General features: G+C 44.4%; 1 protein-coding gene across 1 annotated transcript; it reads right to left on the reverse strand.

Moving 5' to 3' along the window:
• Nucleotides 1-972: 972 nt before the first annotated feature.
• Nucleotides 973-2859, reverse strand: LOC133912591 (probable polyamine transporter At3g13620). The gene is made up of 2 exons (XM_062355414.1): nt 1876-2859; nt 973-1726 (listed from the first exon to the last, which is right to left on the reverse strand). The coding sequence occupies exons 1-2, from the start codon at nt 2723-2725 to the stop codon at nt 1185-1187; spliced, it is 1392 nt and encodes a 463-aa protein (XP_062211398.1). The 5' UTR covers nt 2726-2859; the 3' UTR covers nt 973-1184.
• Nucleotides 2860-19225: the final 16366 nt, after the last annotated feature.

Here is a 19225-nt window from a genome sequence, read left to right on the forward strand (position 1 = left end):
TCAGTACCTCATCGCCAGTGTAGGGTGGGATCGGTGGACCGCACTCTACTGCTAGACAACAGCTTTAGCGCCTTTTGTCTTGTCGGATTAGGCACATTTAAACTCGTTTAGATGTTTACTTTCCCTTTTATGATTTATTCTTCACTTCATTTCGATTTACCGTTGTAATTAAATTGGGTTAATCCCACTGGTGTGAACCTGCTAGGGGTTATAATCAGCGAGGGGTAGAAGGAAAAGGCATCAAATTATTGCATTTAGCAGAAACACTATCGTAATGAAAACGGAACAGTAGCAGTTCGTCCGAGTTCATCCCAATTTCTCCGAGATCTCGATTTCGTGTATGATTTCCGGCTTGATTGTGACACCCTTCTTGTTTTCAACCTGCGAATTGGGACTACGTTGCAGGTTTGTAGAGCATGCCATATTGTGATCCACGCGAGAGCCGAGCGGGGATCGACGCCATCGGCTTTTTCCATGTAGCTGGCTCGTAGATGAACGTGCTAAAAGGATTACCGCCGAACGAGCCTCGGTTTCTTGGCGTGGTTTAATTAGTTAACGTACTTTCTTTATTTTTCTTGGTGCTCGATCTTTGGTTTCTTAATACTTTTTCTATATTAACATTGGTTGAATTATAATGTGATACATCTATCTTTCTATAATAATGCTAATAGAGAAGCAGATATATGAGTATTTTGGCTTTACTTTTTTTAATGATAGTGATGGATAATTTATAAATATTAGTATATAAATTTTGCTTATTAACGTGGTAATTTTTAGGTTTTGAGAGCAATTGAAGAGTCTTATTTTGTTAGCTAATTACTAAGAGCAAGTATATTGGTGCCGTCTTATAGGCTATCTCATGCATTAGTATGTAATTTTGATACGATTTAACATACAACATTTGCAATGAGTTGTTTTTTCATCTTTCTTATAGTAATCCCACAATTTTAGTTTACAAGACCATTGCTCACAAAATAACAATCTCTTTTTTACACCTCCGCATTCACTAAAATCCTACGTGGTATTACACAAGATGACATATGAGATGGTTGGCATGTACTTGCACTAATGTAATAGAAGATAGATAGATCTTAAACAATAGTATCGATGTAAAAATGGATGAAGTACGCGAATTGCTTAAAAAACAGGCTTGGCGACTGTTCAAACTTCAAACTCTGGCACCATCATAACGCGACAACGTTGGTGTTGAACCTGAGCCATTTCCTGGATTTGCATAGCCTCATGACGCTGTGCCAGCCGACGGCAAGCACCGTGAGCGTGCCAGCGAGCGCGAACACCCTCCACCCGGCCGCGACGCTCACGTAAACCAGGAACGTCGACGGCACAGCGCACATTGCCGCCAGCGCAGGCAGCGGGAGCGGCACACGGTAGGGCCGCTGGAGGTTGGGCTGCGTTGCGCGGAGCCGGAGAAATGCCGCGAACTCAAGCAGCGTACCGAGGCTATAAAGGAAGTTGGCGGTGGCGACGATGTCGTCGAAGCCGAGGAAGGAGACGGCGAGGGTGATGGCGGTGGAGGCGGCTATGGCGACCCATGGGGTGCGGAAGCGGGTGGCGCGGCGGGCGAAGACGGCCGGGAGGAGGCCCAGCTCCGCCATGCCCAGCAGCTGGTACGCGCCGCTGCTCAGCTGGGCCTCGAACATGCCGACGGACGACAGCACCGCGCCGGCCTCGGTCCAGGACTTGAGCCACGAGCCGCCGATGATGCCTGCACGCACAGATCACAGCAACAACCTCGTAAGCCTCCAACTAGTAAGGAAATTATGTAGATTGACGACATAAACTCGGTGATATTAGACTAAAAATACTTTCATAATGTATAATCTTTTCTATTTGAAATAGCATATTCGTAGGTACCTGCAGCATCGGCGAGGTAGCCGTTCGCCCATGCCTCCGATGGCGCGTCCACGGAGCCGGTCGCAGCCATGAGCGGCAAAAGATAGCTGGCGACGATCAGAATCACTGCCACAGCCAGTGCCCGCGGGAACGTCCGCTCCGGCCGTTCTACCTCACCGGCCATGGTGCTCGCGCTGTCCCAATAGTTCAGGTTCCAGAACAGTATGTTGAAGAAGAGCCTCCAGTCCTTCCTCCCTTCCACCTGCACCACCCACCGCCTCGGTCGCACCTTCGGCGCCGCCATCACCGTCATGAGCACGAACGGCGCCAGGGACACGAGCCCCAGCGCCACGGCACCCCACCCGACGATGCTCAGGCCGGTGTAGTTCAGGAAGGACAGGAACACCGTCATGCCCACCACCGTGCCCGTGCGCACCCTGCTGGGGGCAACTTGGCCGAGGTAGTCGGCGACGAGTGCCGGGTACGCGGCGATATTGGTGATGCAGCTGAGGTACTTCCACGTTCCGAGGAGGGAGCCGGCGAGCGGGCCGAAGGCGCGGTCGGCCCACAGGACGAAACCGCCGTTGCCCGGGAGCGCGGCGGAGAGCTCGGCGGTGACGAGCGACTCCGGGACGCCCCACGCGAAGGGGAAGACGAGGAAGCCGAGGAGCGTGAAGAGCGGCCCCGCCGCGTGGACTGCTCGCTCGGCGCCGTACGGGCCGCCGGCCACCTCGAAGTAGATGAGGAAGACGAGCGGGACGAGCGTGAGCTTGCTCTGGTGGTCACCGCCGCCTTGCACGGTCGTGCCATCTTGTTGTTGCTGTTGACGTTGCAGTAATGGCTGTTCGATTGTTCGGATCTCCTGCTTCATGGTGAGTATTTGAGTAAGCTACTAGAATCCAGTAAGAGTGGAGGAAGCGTGGCGCCGTTCATTCATGTTGCCATTGTGCCGTGACATGGTGAACTGAATTGAAAGCAGCCGTGCATCTGACACATGATTACGAAAGCAGCCGTGCATCTGACACATGATTCCGAAAGCTGATCGTGGTACTATACGAACCAACGAAAAGTCGACGTCGGACGGATTTTTCTGGATTGAAAAATATTCGCTTCTCCACCGGGTCTGGCATTTTAATACACCTCTAAAAAATTTGTTCGATAATCATAAAGATGGTAGAGTGCGGTAAGTAAAAAAAGACAAATAGAGTATGAATGGTATATTTAGTCGGAATACAACATGTAAGTTTGAAATTTTAATAATTATTGATATCTATTTTATATGTATTATATATGATATATAGCTAATTTTTTTAAAAAAATAGATATACATATGCTTGGGCTCGTGCCCTAGGTAGGCCTGCCCCTGACCACGCCCAGCCTTTCCTCAGCTACTCGATTGCAGCACCCTACAACTCGCTATCGGAGGCTTAGAGCAGGCGCAATACTATATTTGAAGGCGTTTTGTTGGTGACTTTATTTGTGAAAACGCATGGTTGACCTTTCTTTGAAGACTTTTTTTTTGTCTATCTAGTTGTCTATCACAAATTTTAGAGGTAAAATCTGTTAAATTTTCATCCGTCAGATCGTCATCGAACGTCCTAGATCAACCTCAACTTCATATAAAAATCTAACCCTAATCCTCTCCCTCACTTCTGCCCCCACCGCCACCGCCCCTCACTTCCACCCCCACCGCACGCCGCCTCCCCATTGCCCTCGGCTCCCCTCCATCGTCCGTCGCGCCTCTCCACTGCCTCAGCTCCCCTTCGTCGCCCGTCCTCTCTCCACCACCCCTCCCCTTCTGCCGCGTTCCGTTGCTGTCTCTGGCCACGGATACGAGCTCCCCTCCCCCCGCCTCTGCCGCCACCCTACTCGACTCCAGCGGCACCATCGCCACCGAAGCCACTGCCTATGACTATCGTCCGCCACTAACATGTTCAATCCCGATGCTCCCACCACCACCACAGGCCAATCGGCCACCCCCCACCACCACGGTGGGCGGTGCCCCCGCTGCCTCGCCGTGCCACCCACCACCAGCCACCACCGTCGGTCTGACAGCCTCCCCGAGCCTCCCTCTAAGCCGGCAACCCTCAAAATCCCAAAAACCTGAACCCGAACCCAAACCCAAAACCCTAACCCTAACATTGCTATCGCCGGAGGAGCTCATTGGAGAAGATGGCCGCATGAATCTCCAAGTTCATCCTACGATAGGAAATTCAATAGATCCCCCATCAAAATCTATCGATAGTTAAATAGCATTTTTCATCTTCTTTTTTTCAAAGAATCATGAGTTGTGGAGCCCAAGCATGTGAGTTGTTATGACACCATAACTTTTTAGGCTTCGACTTAGTTTTGCTTCAAATCTAGTTGAGCCTGTGCAACAACCAAGAAAGCTTAAGCATAACTTGGCGGATTGGCGCGCCTATGGCATGGCTTTTTTTTTTTTTTGCACAAAGCATGACCAAAGAAGACTAAAAAATTAGGTTTACCAACTTTAGGTATCTCAATATTTATTTATGAATTTCAATATTTAACACATTCATTTAATTATAGAAAAATAATGGTACTTTCATGTATGCACATAATTTTAACATGTAGACGATAGTAATATGAACCTAACTAACTTTTTTCATATTTTTTGAGTTTTAGATATTTTCCTATGCAGTTTAGATTATTTCAGCCGATTTATCAATATATGTATGTATATACGCATACATGTACACTGTATACATATATATATACATATATGTATATGTACACAACATAAATAGTAGCTATAGTACTGAACTCTAGTATCCCTTCAAATCTTGGTCCTTTAATATATGTAATAGACTACCTGAGACATATCATTATTTGTTTTTTTTCGATAGAGGAATTTCACAGTAACATCTTTCAAGAATCATCAAGAGGAGTTCATTACATTACAAGTTTAGCAACAACATAAGCTACCGAAGGAAGAACGACAACAAGCGATTGCCGGACTGAACCCAACAACAGCTCTCCTCTTCTTGAAAGTTCTGCTTGAACTGCCGGTTGATTGAAGACCTGATCATTCCTTTCCTTCCACAGCAGCAAGCTGACTGGTGTAGCCAAAGAATCGAACTGTAGGAACGAGAACGGCGACTAGAGGGGGGTGAATAGGCACCTCAACAAATTTCTTTCAAAATAGAAGGTCTTTTCCTATTTTTCACCCAACGCACCTCAAAACGCTCAAGCGGAAGCAAAAGAATTAGAGAGACAAAGCAATAAGACTAGTTCAATGGCAACAAGACTCCACAGATGGAATATGAACCATAGATTCCATTCAAGACCATTCCATATGTCTTTGTGCACAAAAACTCTCAACTTTCAAAGAAACTAGAGAAGATGGACACCAGACAAGGTTATCCTCCACGATGATAGTCTAGTAGCAAGGGGACTCAAGACCCGCTCAAATACATGAGTATGTGAGTGTTTAAGCCACTAGTATCAATAAAAATAACTCTGCAAAGGTGAAAAACTGCAGCTAAAAGAAAAAATCTCCGGGCAAGGAACCTCTCCAAGTTGATGATCTAGAGGCAAGTGTACTCAAGACCCATGAGCATGTACTCGTATGTGAGTTTTTATGCCTCTAGCAACAAGAAGAATGATCTCACAAGGTGCTGAAATTTCAGCCCAAAAACCAAAACGAAAATCAAAAACTGAAAACAGAAAAAATTACAAACTTGCAAGGGAACCAATAGAGGAAAACTAGAAGGAGGGGAATTCAAGCATATGCAAAAATATAAAATTAATTACTAAAAAAGGTCAGCCCTATTTTAAGAGGATTACAAAGATTTATCTCTCAAAATTCTCACCTATTACATAGGTTAAGCACTCATCATTCTCTCCTCTAAAGTCCTAGCTCTAAGGCTCTCAAATGGGTGGCACAAAGTGGCTCAAGTGGCTGGTTCAAAGCTCTCTCTAGTCCTACCTCTCTATTTATAGGCCTACGAAACTTGGCACTTAAGTTTCCTAGTTTTTCTCTAAAATACCTCTCTCTTGTAGTACATTCCTACCTACCACCGAGGGTATTTTGGTCTATTTTCTTCTCCATTCATCAGACGGCCACAGCGCCTTCACAACTTAGCTTCGTCTCGACGCAAGCTTCGCGATGGTGCCACATACTCCTCCAGTCCTCCCACAGTTTTGAGGCCAAACCGCGAAACCGCCTGCACGCTTCTCAAAGCGTGACTCACCGCCTTGCTTACACCTTAAGCAAGCGCTTCGATGTCGACCTGTGTACTCCGTCATGTGATCCTGACTGCCGGTAAGTCTCTCTCGCTCCCGATCCCTCGAACTGCCTTGTCACTTGCACCGGCACCCCCTTCGCTTGACTTTGTCAACACGCTGTCTCCATCCGCCTTCAATGCTTTGCTTCAGTCCTCCACGTGTTCAGCTAGGATCACCCTTGACTCCGCCCGGCCTCCTTGATTGTCTGGCACCAAGCACTCCACTTAGCCCCGATCATCCCGCCGTCGACCGCCAAGTTGCATCCATCACCTGCACATCATGAGACAAGCAAACACATTTCTCCAACTCCAATTTCAATTAGTCCGTAATCAATATGCTCAAATGAAATCTCAAATCAATTCGAATCACTCAAAGCTCATGCAAAACCGAAGATCATCAAACCAAATAAATGACAATATCAATCACTAATCATAAGAAAACCAATGCACATTAGAACTTGGTTTCTCACAAATCCTTCCTGAACTCCTTGGGAACCTATTTTTGACTGGCCACCACCAGTCCACCATCTGAATATCTGCGGTTGGTGCTAATGTAGCAGGTGAAACCGAACCTCCCAATTGTAGACACAGCCGAACAGTAGATGCTCAATGGTTTCCAATGATTGTTGTTCGACAAGTTGTGGCGCTGCAACCTATCCGAAGTCCATCAACGCCCATACAGTGCTAAGCAGAAAATGAATATGCATTTAGAGGTGCCTTAGTCCTCCATAGCTCCTTGCCACCCGGAATGCCCGCATGGCCTTGAAAGAATGATCGGTACGCTGAAGAAGCATAATACTACTGCAAGGCGAACTAACGCTAGATGAACTTGTCTTGCACCTTCATGGAGGCTAATCAGCTCCACCCGGTCCCAAACCTGAAGGACATGCCATTATTTTCACATTTGAGTGTACTCTAAAATAATATAGGAAAAAAATCCATAATTGGTCCCTCAACTCTTCCCCTCAGTTTAGTTTTCACCCACAACTCTTTTTCGGATCAATTCAATTCCCTCGTCTTCTAATATCATCTAAATGTTGCCCCTAACCAGTTTTCCATCCCACGTGGATCTGACATGGACTGTTTTCCCCCATCTGACGCCCTCTCTATCCTCTCAAAAAATTTACACCAAAAGAACTCTTTAAACACGGCCTCCATCAATCCGTCATGATATCCTTGGTCAGGGCGAAGCCCATTGAGCTAGAGGGGTGCAGATGCACCCAGGTTAGGAATGCAAGTGAGTATCTAATTGTTAGTTTTGGATCATTACTTAGTTTATTTTTCATTAGCTTTGTTAGGCGGGAGTAAATCTTTAGTTTTTTTTAGTTTTAGATCGATCTAATTACTCAAACAAAACTTGCATCCCAACTTAGACCCAAATAAAATTTCAGTGTCTATATTCACCACGTATGCACCCCTGTGCCCAAAGCCATGCAAACCTAGCCATCGCGGCCCATCGTCAAGCCTTAGTAGGTCAGAAACTAGCAAGCATTCGGCCCATCCCAAGAGGGCTAGGTGCAAGCGGTAGAGTACCTCACAGTGCATGTTGTTTTCAGAATTGATCGATCGATCCCCATGACCCCTCCTCTGATGCTTTCCTGTCACCGCTTGGCCCCTCCTGCTTGTTGCCCACGCTGACGCCCTCATCACCGGTCACCAGAGCCCGGAGTACGGCTGGCCACGGCCACGGTCTCCGCCCTTGCCAGGTGGCCACGGCACGGCCGCTCGAGGGCTGTGGCCTCTTCAGTCTTTATGGATTCGTTAGTGCATTGCAAAGGCAATAAACTCAACCCATGTTTGCTTATACAATTGTAATTCTCTCATTTTCTTTTAAGCAAAGCTCCTAATTTGCAAGATAGTGTTTCAATTAGATGATTATTGGTTGCTCGTTTTCTAGGGTTAGAGTTTCAGATTGGGCTTTTGGAGAATTGAATTGAAATTGCAAATTGCCAGAAAGTTTCAACTTAAAGAGACTAGTTGGATGTATGTGTTGGACTTAATCTTAGCGTGGGTCTCGGGGATTCGAATCACATTGAAGCGTGGAGTTCGTATGTGTGCAGGACTATGGTTCGTATGGTGTGTATGGGTTTTAATTGAGAGTTGGAGTCAGAAATTAGAGGATCCGATTCAATTTAGAGTCTGGTTTGTCTCTAGTTTCACCCTTGTCCTCGGTGCTCCCGTTTGGCAGGTTCCGCACACCGCCGTTGGCATTGAGCCTGCTAGAAACCTCAATGGAGGTGGGTGTAGCGAAAATGGTCATATTAGGCTATGATTGTAATTTTAGTGATTAATGACAATATAGTCAATGAGACTAACATGTTTGTCAAGAAGTCCTAGGAAGATTTATCTCACCAGGTGGTCCGTATTGTAGATGTTAAGCTCACCGGAGCATATTTGACAAAGGGTGAGAGAGGCCTAAAGACCTCAGCGAAAGGTCCGGTAATGAACAAGTGTGCTCACCGGAGCAATTCTTCCAGAGAAGGGTGTTTTGCTGAAGAATGAAGGCTAAGCCTCACCGGATAGTCCGTTGATCAAAGCATGGAAACACCGGAGTGTTTCTGTCCAGAAGGCAGAATGTAACAATTCACCGAATAGTTCGGTGATCAGAGAAAGATATACCGGAGCATTTACACTAGAGAAGGTTGTAGCCATGGAAGATCAAAAATTAACACACTGGAAGGTTCGGTGATGAAGCAAGGCTACATCAGACAATACACTAGATAATGAACAGTGCAAAGAGACAGAACGAAGTTCAAGGCTTCAAATAGTCTGATGATGAAGTGATGTGCACCAGATGCTTACACTGGGACAATTTATATAGAGAGGATGCAGTTGGCTCGAATGCTAAGTATATATTCACCAAAAAGTGAGAGATTATAGTGAAAATAACCCTATTAGATCATGATTGTGATTTTAGTGATTAATGATAACATAGTCAATGAGACTAACATGTTTGTCAAAATATATGTTAGTAGGTCTCATGATGCAATACATAAAGAGGCCACCGCAATCAGGACAAAGTTTGATCGAATTGAAAAACTCCTAGGATGATTTGCCTCACCGGATGGTCCGATGCCGTGGATGACAAGCTCACTGGAGCATATTTGACAAAGGGGGAGAGAGGCCTGAAAACCTCACCGGAAGGTCCGATGATTAGCAATTTTTCCAAAGAAGAGTGTCGTGCTGAAGAATGAAGGCTAAGTCTCACCGGACAGTCCGGTGATCAAAGCATAGCAACACTGGAGTGTTTCTGTCCAGAAGGCAGAATGAAACAACCCACCGGAGAGTCCGGTGATCAGAAAAAGATATACACCGGAGCATTTATACCAGAGAAGGTTGCAGTTGTGGAAGATCGAAGATCAACACGCCGGAAGGTCTAGTGATGAAGCAAGGCTACACCGAACAAATGAATAGTGCAAAGAGGCAAAACAAAGTTCAAGGCATCAGATAGTCCGGTGATGAAGTGATGTGCACTGAATGCTTACACCGGAGGAATTTACACAGAGAGGATGCAATTGACTCAGATGCTAAATATATATTCACCGGGTAGTCCAGTGATAAAGATAAAATATACATCGGAGTGTTTGGTGTTCATAGAGGCTTGAGTGGGGTTTCAACAGCTAGTTTGTGAGAGTGTACTCACCGGATGATCCGGTGTTGGTACTATTATTCTCACCGGATCATCCGGTGTTAACAACTTTTTAGAGCCGTTGGGTTAACGGCTAGTGCACGGGTTTAATGCTATAAATACCCTCTCCACTCAGCCATTTGAGGTTGCTGGAGTCTTGAGAAGTTCATGCACACATGAGAAGACATTCAAGCCACCAAAGTGCTTAAAGTGATCATCTAAGGTGATTAAGCACAAGATTAATGAGTGATTAGTGCTTATGGACCTAGAAAGAGTGTTGCTAGGTGATTGCTACCTAGAGAGTGGACCAAAGAGTGATCCAACTTTATACCAAATGGTACATATAGCCATGATGATTCGCCGGCAAGTTTGTTGACCATCTCACTTGGTATGGAATGGCGGCAAGGCGATTGTGCGTGGAAGCGGAAACCCTTGCCTTGGTGGCTTAAGATCCGAAGTGATCACGACGGCAAAGAACCGAAAGAGAGGCTAGTGGTAAGACATTTTTTTGGCTTGATGGCTCATCTGGGTGGAGGTCTTGTCTTTGTGACTTGGTAGCTCAAGAGCCGTGATCGGATGCTGACCGGAAGTATATCCTTTATGGAGCTCCAACGTAGATTAGAATTGGTATTTATACCATCAATATCACAAGATAAAAATATCTTATATCGAGTTTGCTCTCTCTACCTTATTTACGTTTTCGTATTTACATTATTGCAATTTACCTTCTTAGATAGGTTATAAGTGCTTTAATCGGTAGAGTAGACACTAGATAAACCTAAAACATATTTAAATAAAAACTGATATAGATTTATCTTATATAATTTTTAAAGACAAAATAATTTTAAATGTCCTAACTCACCTTCTTTTAAGATACGACCATCCTTTCAAGTCACTCGGCAGAAGACCAAGCAGCATGCTGAACTCCGCAGGTGCCGCGGGGTTGCGTCCCCATGCCGGATTCAGTGCTCTGTCTGCAGTTGCACTCCGTGTTCTTCTTGCATCCATGGATGTGTCGCATTCCTTATGTTGGAATGTGGTCCATGGAGTCTCATTCATAGAATCACAAAGCATGACTGTATGGTAGAATTATCTATATTATTAGTGAAAGGTTAGTGTAGACCAATTTAAATAGTGAAGTCCTCTCCTCTCTCTAAAATAGAGAAATGACAGTATGGGGCTTTGATTATACATGCGCGCGTGCTCGCATATTTTTCGTGTAAACTATCGCATGTCTTACGTGCGACCATGGCAAGGCCAATAGCCAAGTTAGCATAATCTTTTTGCCACTCGTGTATTCTTTTTTTTTTGTTACTATTTGAAACAGCCAAATGGCTGATCAATGCTTCTATCCCGAGTTATTTGATCAATTACGGAATGACTGCAATTTAGTGGTCCTTCCTTCTTTTTCCATCAGGTAAACTGTGTCCATCTTTCCTATAAAGGTCCTAGAGATGTCCAGGTCCAGTACATTTGAAAATCCACGAAAACACATCTCGACTCCTTTCTTCTTTTTCCATCAGGTAAACTGTGTCATGGTATTGTGCTACCGGATCTCGCCGGCATTCTCCTTGGCGTGCACCGAAGTGAAAGGTGAGTGGTATTTCTGAGCTGTTGTCATTGTGAAGTTCACACAAGGTACGATAATAAGGTTTTTGAGTAGCACATATGTATGACCGTTCATATGTTATTCGCCTACAATCTGCGCTGCTTCCTCGATGAAATACACAGCCGCAAGTCTCCAATGCATCGAGCCTGCATAGTATCAACTGTCGCAGGAGCACTAATCAGTAAGTCTGTAGATGAGTGATAGTAGCCTGATTGGTACCGTTGACACAATGTCTAGACTGATTATATATCTGCTAGTTTTGTCTACTATTTACATGTTGTTGCTACCAATTACATATGCGGCAATAGTCAAATGGTTTACGTATGTAATGAATCTGCTGCATTTGTCTATGGTTTACATGATGTCTTCATGGTTTACATTTGATTGTCTGCTATTAGTGTTGATTTACGTAGCATTCTTGATCATTAACTTAATATGCCTCCTAGTAGAATCTAGTAGTAGAAAATGGGCATATTTCCAACTTCTTACTGATAATTGGTATTTCAGAGGGTAGGGATATAGTATAGACTAGGAGGTCGCAAGGGATTTGGGCTAGAGTTGCAAGAAATCAGAGACAGGTCAGAAGTGAGAAGAGGAACAGGATACAGGGGAGGGAGAAGGGAAACGCCTGGTTCATTTCTGTTCCGTCCCTGTCCTGGCGCTCGGTGTCGTCCTTTGTAGCGCTTCTTGCTTACTCGGCTGCCCATGGGCCAGCGGAGGTCGGCCAACACATCCGTGGTCATGCAGCCCGGAAGTTGAGGTATGTGACAGGATGCCATGTGAATTACCGAAGCGTATGTTTCAATTAGCTCTAGAGAACTCTTGTTGTTGTTAGTGATCATCTTATTTTCGGAGTTAATTGGTCATGTAGATGTCAGGTTGGATGCGGTGAGATCCGTGTTATCTAGGAGTAGGCTATATGGAGAGCATATGATATGTTATGTGTCAATGCAGAGTCTAGGACAATCCTAATCTTATTCGTCTAAAAAATGTGAGTTGTAACAGGTATGATGTTTGAGCTGCGAGCGCATATGACACGATACATTGGTACAATCAATTTTCACTTGTTCTGAATCAGAAAATTCATATGCTACGAATCAGAATAAAATTGGTGAGGCTTTCGACCTTGTTTTGCTACCAGATATATGCAGCTAGCTCAGCCTAAAAAGAAATTAAGAAGGCTTAAACTAAAGCTATTTGAGACCTGTCACATTATCACTATTTCACATTACACTCAATATTGTAAGACCGAGAATGGCAACGAGAGGAGGTGACTATGTCTATCAATAATTTATTTCAAAATGGATGATTTTCTCCTATTTTATCACTCAAAGCACATCAAAAATGGAACATAATAAAATGTAACGCAAAAACACAGCAGAAATAGATAAACTCGGAAGTTCCGAGTTGGATCCGGAAGTTCCGGATTGAGACAGGAAGAAGAGCCTCAGGATGAAAATTTGAAATAATCCGGAAATTCCGGTAAGGTTTCGAAAGTTCCGGATTGAGCAGTTTGATAGGAAAAACTGCAGCATGAGGACCCAAAATCCAAGGTCGAAATCTAATCAAACATGATCCAAATCCAACAAAATTTTTAGTCATAGCTTAGCACGTCCATGGTGAATCTTTGTCCAAAAGATCTTTTCAAGAAGATCAAGATTTCACCCTTGATTTTATAGATTTGGCAAAGAACACAAAAGTGAATCAAGAATACCGGGTGAAGAAATCCTTCAAGTTGATGATTTAGAGGTAACTGAATTCAAGATCCATTTGTATATATTTGTATGTGAATTTTATGTCTCTAGCAACACGAAGAAAAACTTCACAAGTGGAAAATTTTTAATTTTCAACCAAAAACGAAAATCGCAATGAAACACCAAAAACTTGCAACAAAGTAAGGGAGCTAAGAGAAGGAAACTATAAAGAGGTGAACACAATCACAAAAGGAAATATAAATTCCATTGCTTGCAGAGATAAACCTATTTTAGATATATTACAAAGATTTTTCTCACAAAAAGCTCTCATCTATTACAAAGGCTAAGCTCTACTCTCTTTCATCTCCTATAAAACCCTAGCATACAAATACAAGTGGCTAGCTCCCCCTCTCCTAACAGCTCTACCCCTCTATTTATAGGCCTTAGGAGCTTTTTTGGATGCCAAGGTTTCTTATACCCAAAATACTCCTCTCTTGTTGTATACTCCTACCTACCACCGAGGATATTTTGATCCATTTTCTCCTCTATCAATCGGACGATCGTGGCGCCTTCATGACTTAGCTTCGTGTCGACGCAAACTTCATGATGATGCTACGTACACTTCCATTCTTCCCACGGTTTTGAGGTCAAAACCGTAAAACCCCTTACACGGTCCTCAAAGCGTGATTTGCCGCCACTTGCTCACATCATAAGCAAGTGCTCCGATATCGACATATATACTTTGTCTTACGATCTTGACCGCCGACAAGTCTCTCTCGCTCCTGATCTATCGAGCCACCTTGTCACTTGCACCGGCATCCCTTTCACTTGACTTTGTCTACATGTTATCTCCATACATCTTTCAAGTTTTGCTTGACCTCCACGTGTCCAGCTAGGATCATCATTGACTCCGTCCGGCCTCCTTGACCATTCGGCACCAAGCATTCCGCTTAGTCCCGATCATCCCATTGTCGATCACCAAGTTGCATCTATTACCTACAAATCATGAGAGAAGAAAACAACATTTCCCAACCTATCTCCAATTAATCCCAAATCAAAATTCTCTGTTGAAATCATATCCACAAAAAGAATCATGAACACCGGACATTTGAACTTTAACTTGGGTACCCAAAAGTTCTGGGTCAAAACTAGAAGTTCCGGGTTTGATCCGGACGGGGGCTCTCGGTGTCTGTTTTCCCATGACACCGAAAGTTCTGGTTTTGGACTGAAAGTTCTGGGTTGGCTACCAAAATTGAACACTCGAAGCTCTGGCGAGATAAAAACCCTGAACACCGGATATTCAACCTGAAGTTTCGAGTTTGGACCAGAAATTCCGGGTTTACCAGAATCAGCACATCAAAGCTCATGCAAAATTGAAGATCATCAAACCAAATAAATACCAATATCAATCACTCATCATATATAAACGAAAGCACATTTCAACATGGTTTCTCAAATATACACCAAAAGAATTCTTCACAGAAAGGAAAAGGAAATACTAAGAAGTGGTAGGAATGCATGCATGGACTGCCCGAGCATGATAGTTCGTTCAAACCCGGTCACAAGCATGATCTCTTTGGTGATCATCAGTGGTAGCAACAACGATGGGGTTGAAATTGAGCCACTTCCTTGACCTCCACAACCTTATGGCGTCGTGCCACTCGACATCGAGCTCCGTGAGCAGGAGCACCCTCCACCTAGTCACTAAGGGTGGAAACGAGCCGAGCCAAGTCCAGCTTAGCTCATCATGCACGAGCTCACCTGTGTGCGAGATGAGCCAAGCTCGGCTTAGTTAGATGACCGAGCTAAAAAATGGGCTCAGCTTGGGCTCATTGCTGGCTCGAGCCGGCTCGAGCTAGCTTGCGAGCCCAGGTGAGACCCAATCAGAGTGCGGCCATAGGCAGAGAGGAGGCGGCAGGGCACTGCCGTCGGGTGGACGACAACCATGGGCGAGCCGAGGGCGGTGATGAGTGGAGAGATGACGACCACGGGCGGGCGTCGATAGGAGGACGGCGGCCACGGGCGGGTGGGTGGCGTGCGAGCAGCGGCACTAGGATGAGAGACAACGGCAACGGGCGGACATCGACGGGACTACGGGAGGGCGACGTGCTCTTCCTGGGGCCTCATCAGTGGCGGCGGAGTGACCGTCCGAGTTGGTGGCGCTGCGAGACCTTGTTGACTGGGTGCACACGTGGGAGGTGGATGCCACATGGGAGGTGCGAAGGCTCACCCGGTCCTCTACCAGGCACTGTCGCAATCTCTTTGCTGCTGTCAAGCTGCTCGTCGCCATGCTTCTCTCTGGGGCCCCCGAGGCCAAGGAGGTCACACTCCTCCCGTTGCTCAACCTCGCCATCAGGGATGAGAGGTACGTTGGGGAACCACAAACCATTCCTTGTCTCCCATCGCCATCTCGATGGGAGGGCGGTGGCACAGGGTGGGTGGGCCTATCGATCGAAGAGGAGTACGACAAGATGCTCTAGGACATGATCGAAGGGGATAGGGCCTGCCGGCTGCCTCTAAGATGCTCTAGTACATGGTATGCTACTCTACGACACCCAGCCAGCCGAACATGGGAGCGTCGCTTCACTCCTGGCATTTTGATGGGCCAGCGACCTACTCACGAGCCTGCTCGAGCTTGGCTCATTTGGCCACCGAGCTGGGGAGGTGGCTCCTATTCATCTCGTTTGGCCACTGAGTTGAGCTGAGCCTTTGCTCCCGAGCTAGCTCATGAGCCTTGAGCTTTATTTCTAGCCCTACCGGCCATCACGCACACGTACGCCAGGAACACCAAGGGCACTATGCACATTGCCACCAATGCCGGCACCGAGAGCGGCACGTGGTAGGGCTGCTTCAAGTTGATAGATCTTAATTCACATCCAATTGACATGATGCTAGCCCTAGGATCAAACACGAAACATTAGAGCGAAAGCATGATTGGTTACCCAAATTCGGTGACACCATCTTGATGGGTTGTTGATAGTGAGGTGATGTAGAGCGTCGGTGAAGACGTGTTGGTCGGTGAAGCCCGAGGTCATCGATGGTGAGGTAGTACTCGGTGTAGATGTGTCGGTGCTATGTCGACATGATGGAGTCGCTGACCACGATGGTGATGCGGTGGTGGCCTTCACCCTGCTGCTTCGCACATCAAGATCGGGCTATGAATATTAGGGGGTGTCAAACCTTGCATGTACACACATCACACAGCCGACGTCACCCCCTTCTATTTATGTTGCGCAACATAGGATGGGACTACAACCAAGAGTTGGTTGCGCTTCCGATCAGAGCGTGCGCGGGGATCGGTCTCCCCCTTATTTCTTGGTCAGTTAGGGTGCACGTTAGGAGATAAGGCTGAGATTATTCCAACATTCTCCCCCTTGATCTTAAGACTAACATCGTAAGCCCACTATAAACAAAACAGCACACCAAGGTATAGTGTTACATCGGCTAATAAAATACCACTGAAACCCAAATACCTGCAATGTACCACACCATCTCGAAATGGAAACTCGTTATGCTTAGTGGGAGTTGATTTGATTTATGGTCCTCTTATCCAGAATCATAGGCTTTTCAATAACCCCATGCCGACAACATAATCACAAAAAATATAGGGTGGTAAGTCTTTAGTGAGCGGCGCCGAAAGCATTAACTCATATTTATATGCTTGACCCCGATAGTTTGATCCTAGATTCTACCTGTCACAACATAATACTTAATGTCTATGTGGTGATTGAAGGAACTGATGGTCTTTACATAGCATTAGTTCAATTGTGCTCTTGATTTATTGAAGAACGAGAATGAGCATTTTAGTTCATCTGATTAAATGTTAGCCATTGTTAGTGTACATGTTATGTTATATTGTTTCAATGTGAAAGTACCTCTATGCTTATAAATTGGTTGAAGAACAAAAGCGACCATGTTAAAGAACGAAAATGTTGGTTCTAAAATTTGGTATTGTTGTGTTGGAACTTTCTTAGGATAAGATTATTCAAAGGAGTAAACTGGTCTGATGATTTTAACCAATTTTCTGAGCTAGCTAAGTACAACATAGTTTCCATCTCCCTACCTATAGGTCCAGCACATTCCAAATTACATATAGGTAGCCACTAGGATATAAATTTGGTGCTGGTTATTATTTTCAAGTTGAATCTTGATATACACCCACATCAAGATAGTGTTCTAAGCATGTCATTTGTAGCTCGTGCCCCAGGGCTGGCCTACAGAGAAGTAAAATTTGTTGGTTTACATATGCCTTACTTTGTGTAGATGCTACGTGGATCTAGCAGGTATCATGGATGCATCCGAAGTAGCGTCTACATCCCACCGCGTGGTGCCCCCTCCCACATCCTCCAGGCATATTCCTCTACGAACTCGATGCCCCACCCTCCCTTGCAACCTCAAGATGATTAAAATGGTATACATCGCATCTATTTTGGTTGGACAACTGATAATTGAAAAATATGTATTTGTTAAAGATATGCATCCAGTGATGTAGGTAATTCCTCCCCTAGTTTGGTCAAATGGAATGATTGCTCACATAGAGGGTAGTACATAACCTTTTGTGACTACCACTATAGGTGATAGTGGTACAAGAAGGATATCAATTAGTTTTTAGATGTCAGCAAATGAAGAATCTATCAATATTATTGTCTCTGGCATCCAATCACCTGAGATCCATGTGGCTCAAATAAACTCCGTGGCAGCGGTTTTGCAAGAGATTGTAGATCAAGTTGGGTATATTTTACCTGACTATAGCTATTTCAAATTGAAAGTGCTTGAGCAAAATATAGACGATGTGGCTTCAATGACTATCAGTCTATCGCGGTTACATGCACTTGACACGGTTGATGCCACGAATTTTAGTCTATAGTATTGTTTAATATATTATCAAATTTCCTCTTCATATTCATATTCTTTGCCTGTAGGATTTTTACAGGAACAACAGAATGCATTTGGATGTTAGCTTGGGTTCACTCTTACGTTATGTCATGGAGCGGTTGGGTTTCACATTGAATGGCCCGAAAGTCAAGAGAGTTCATGAAGGGAGGTATCAGTCTTATGTGGAGTTCGGTGGAGGAGGTTTCCCTATTTATGGAACTGTGATGGATCTACTCTTTCTTACTCGAGATAGTGTGCTCGTTTATGCACTACGCCATTTGGATGAGATATATGGAGTTGATATCATAGATATCAACTATGAAGACTATATTATTCGACGTGCACCGTAGAATCAGGGATGAGTGCATTTGCAATGTATTTAACCTATGATGTAAACTATGATAATATTTATGTGTGGATGTTGATGAACTCATGATTATGTCTAGATGTGGATGAACTATTTATGATCCATATGTATATATCTTCCTGTGATGAATGCCTACATATATTTGAATACAAATTTGAAATCAGATTTTGAATGTTGTATTATTGTATTTATAATTTATTTGTGCCTACAAAAGTATCAGTATCGGCTTGTCATACTAACTGATACTAATACTCAGACTATCAGTGATGATTCGTTCTTATGGATCTGCATTGATAGTCTAAGCATCAGTGTTAGTTCTTTGTTATGGATCGGCACTGATACTCATTATCAACATCAATTCATAAACCAGCATTTGACTATCAGTACCGAGTAATCAATATCGGTTCAAAACCCACTACTGATAATATTTTTGAGCCGATATTAAAGACCATTTCTACAGTCCTGATGGATACTAGCTAGTTAGTAGCCTTGAAACTCCATCCAGACTCCATGTCAACATGAAATATGACAGTTGTAATTCACCTGATGGCATCGCCCAATGGACTTTGAGTCCAAACCAGCTGATTTTGTTGTTATATATGTGTACCAATAAATATCTATCAAAGCGTTTGTTTTATCTTTTTAAAATCGGTATTACTATATTGTTTTGCTTATCTACAAAAGTACGCCCTGTTAGATTTTCTTTGAGATTCGTCTATTTATGAAGAGCACAGCAAAAAATAATAATATACCACAAAATTTGAGTGACATGGTTTGAAATTTCACTAGAAAATAGTCCCTTTTTTTAATCCAGTTACGTGAAGATACTTTGTAGACTAGCCTTCAAATTTACTCAGAAAGAAACAATTTCCATCAGCTATCAGAATGAGAAATACGACCCTACCAAATCCTATGCATTTGCACAAGAACCACATACATGTATACAACCCT

Source organism: Phragmites australis, chromosome 3, assembly GCF_958298935.1.
Source record: "Phragmites australis chromosome 3, lpPhrAust1.1, whole genome shotgun sequence".
NCBI classification, from domain to species: domain Eukaryota; kingdom Viridiplantae; phylum Streptophyta; class Magnoliopsida; order Poales; family Poaceae; genus Phragmites; species Phragmites australis.

Bases quoted from the DNA above. Each gene is read 5' to 3' on its own strand.
- LOC133912591 (XM_062355414.1), bottom strand. From the start codon at position 2,725: ATGAAGCAGGAGATCCGAACAATCGAACAGCCATTACTGCAACGTCAA. The intron at 1,727-1,875 runs GTACCTACGAAT...CTGTGCGTGCAG, and splicing joins CTACCTCGCCGATGCTGCAG to GCATCATCGGCGGCTCGTGG.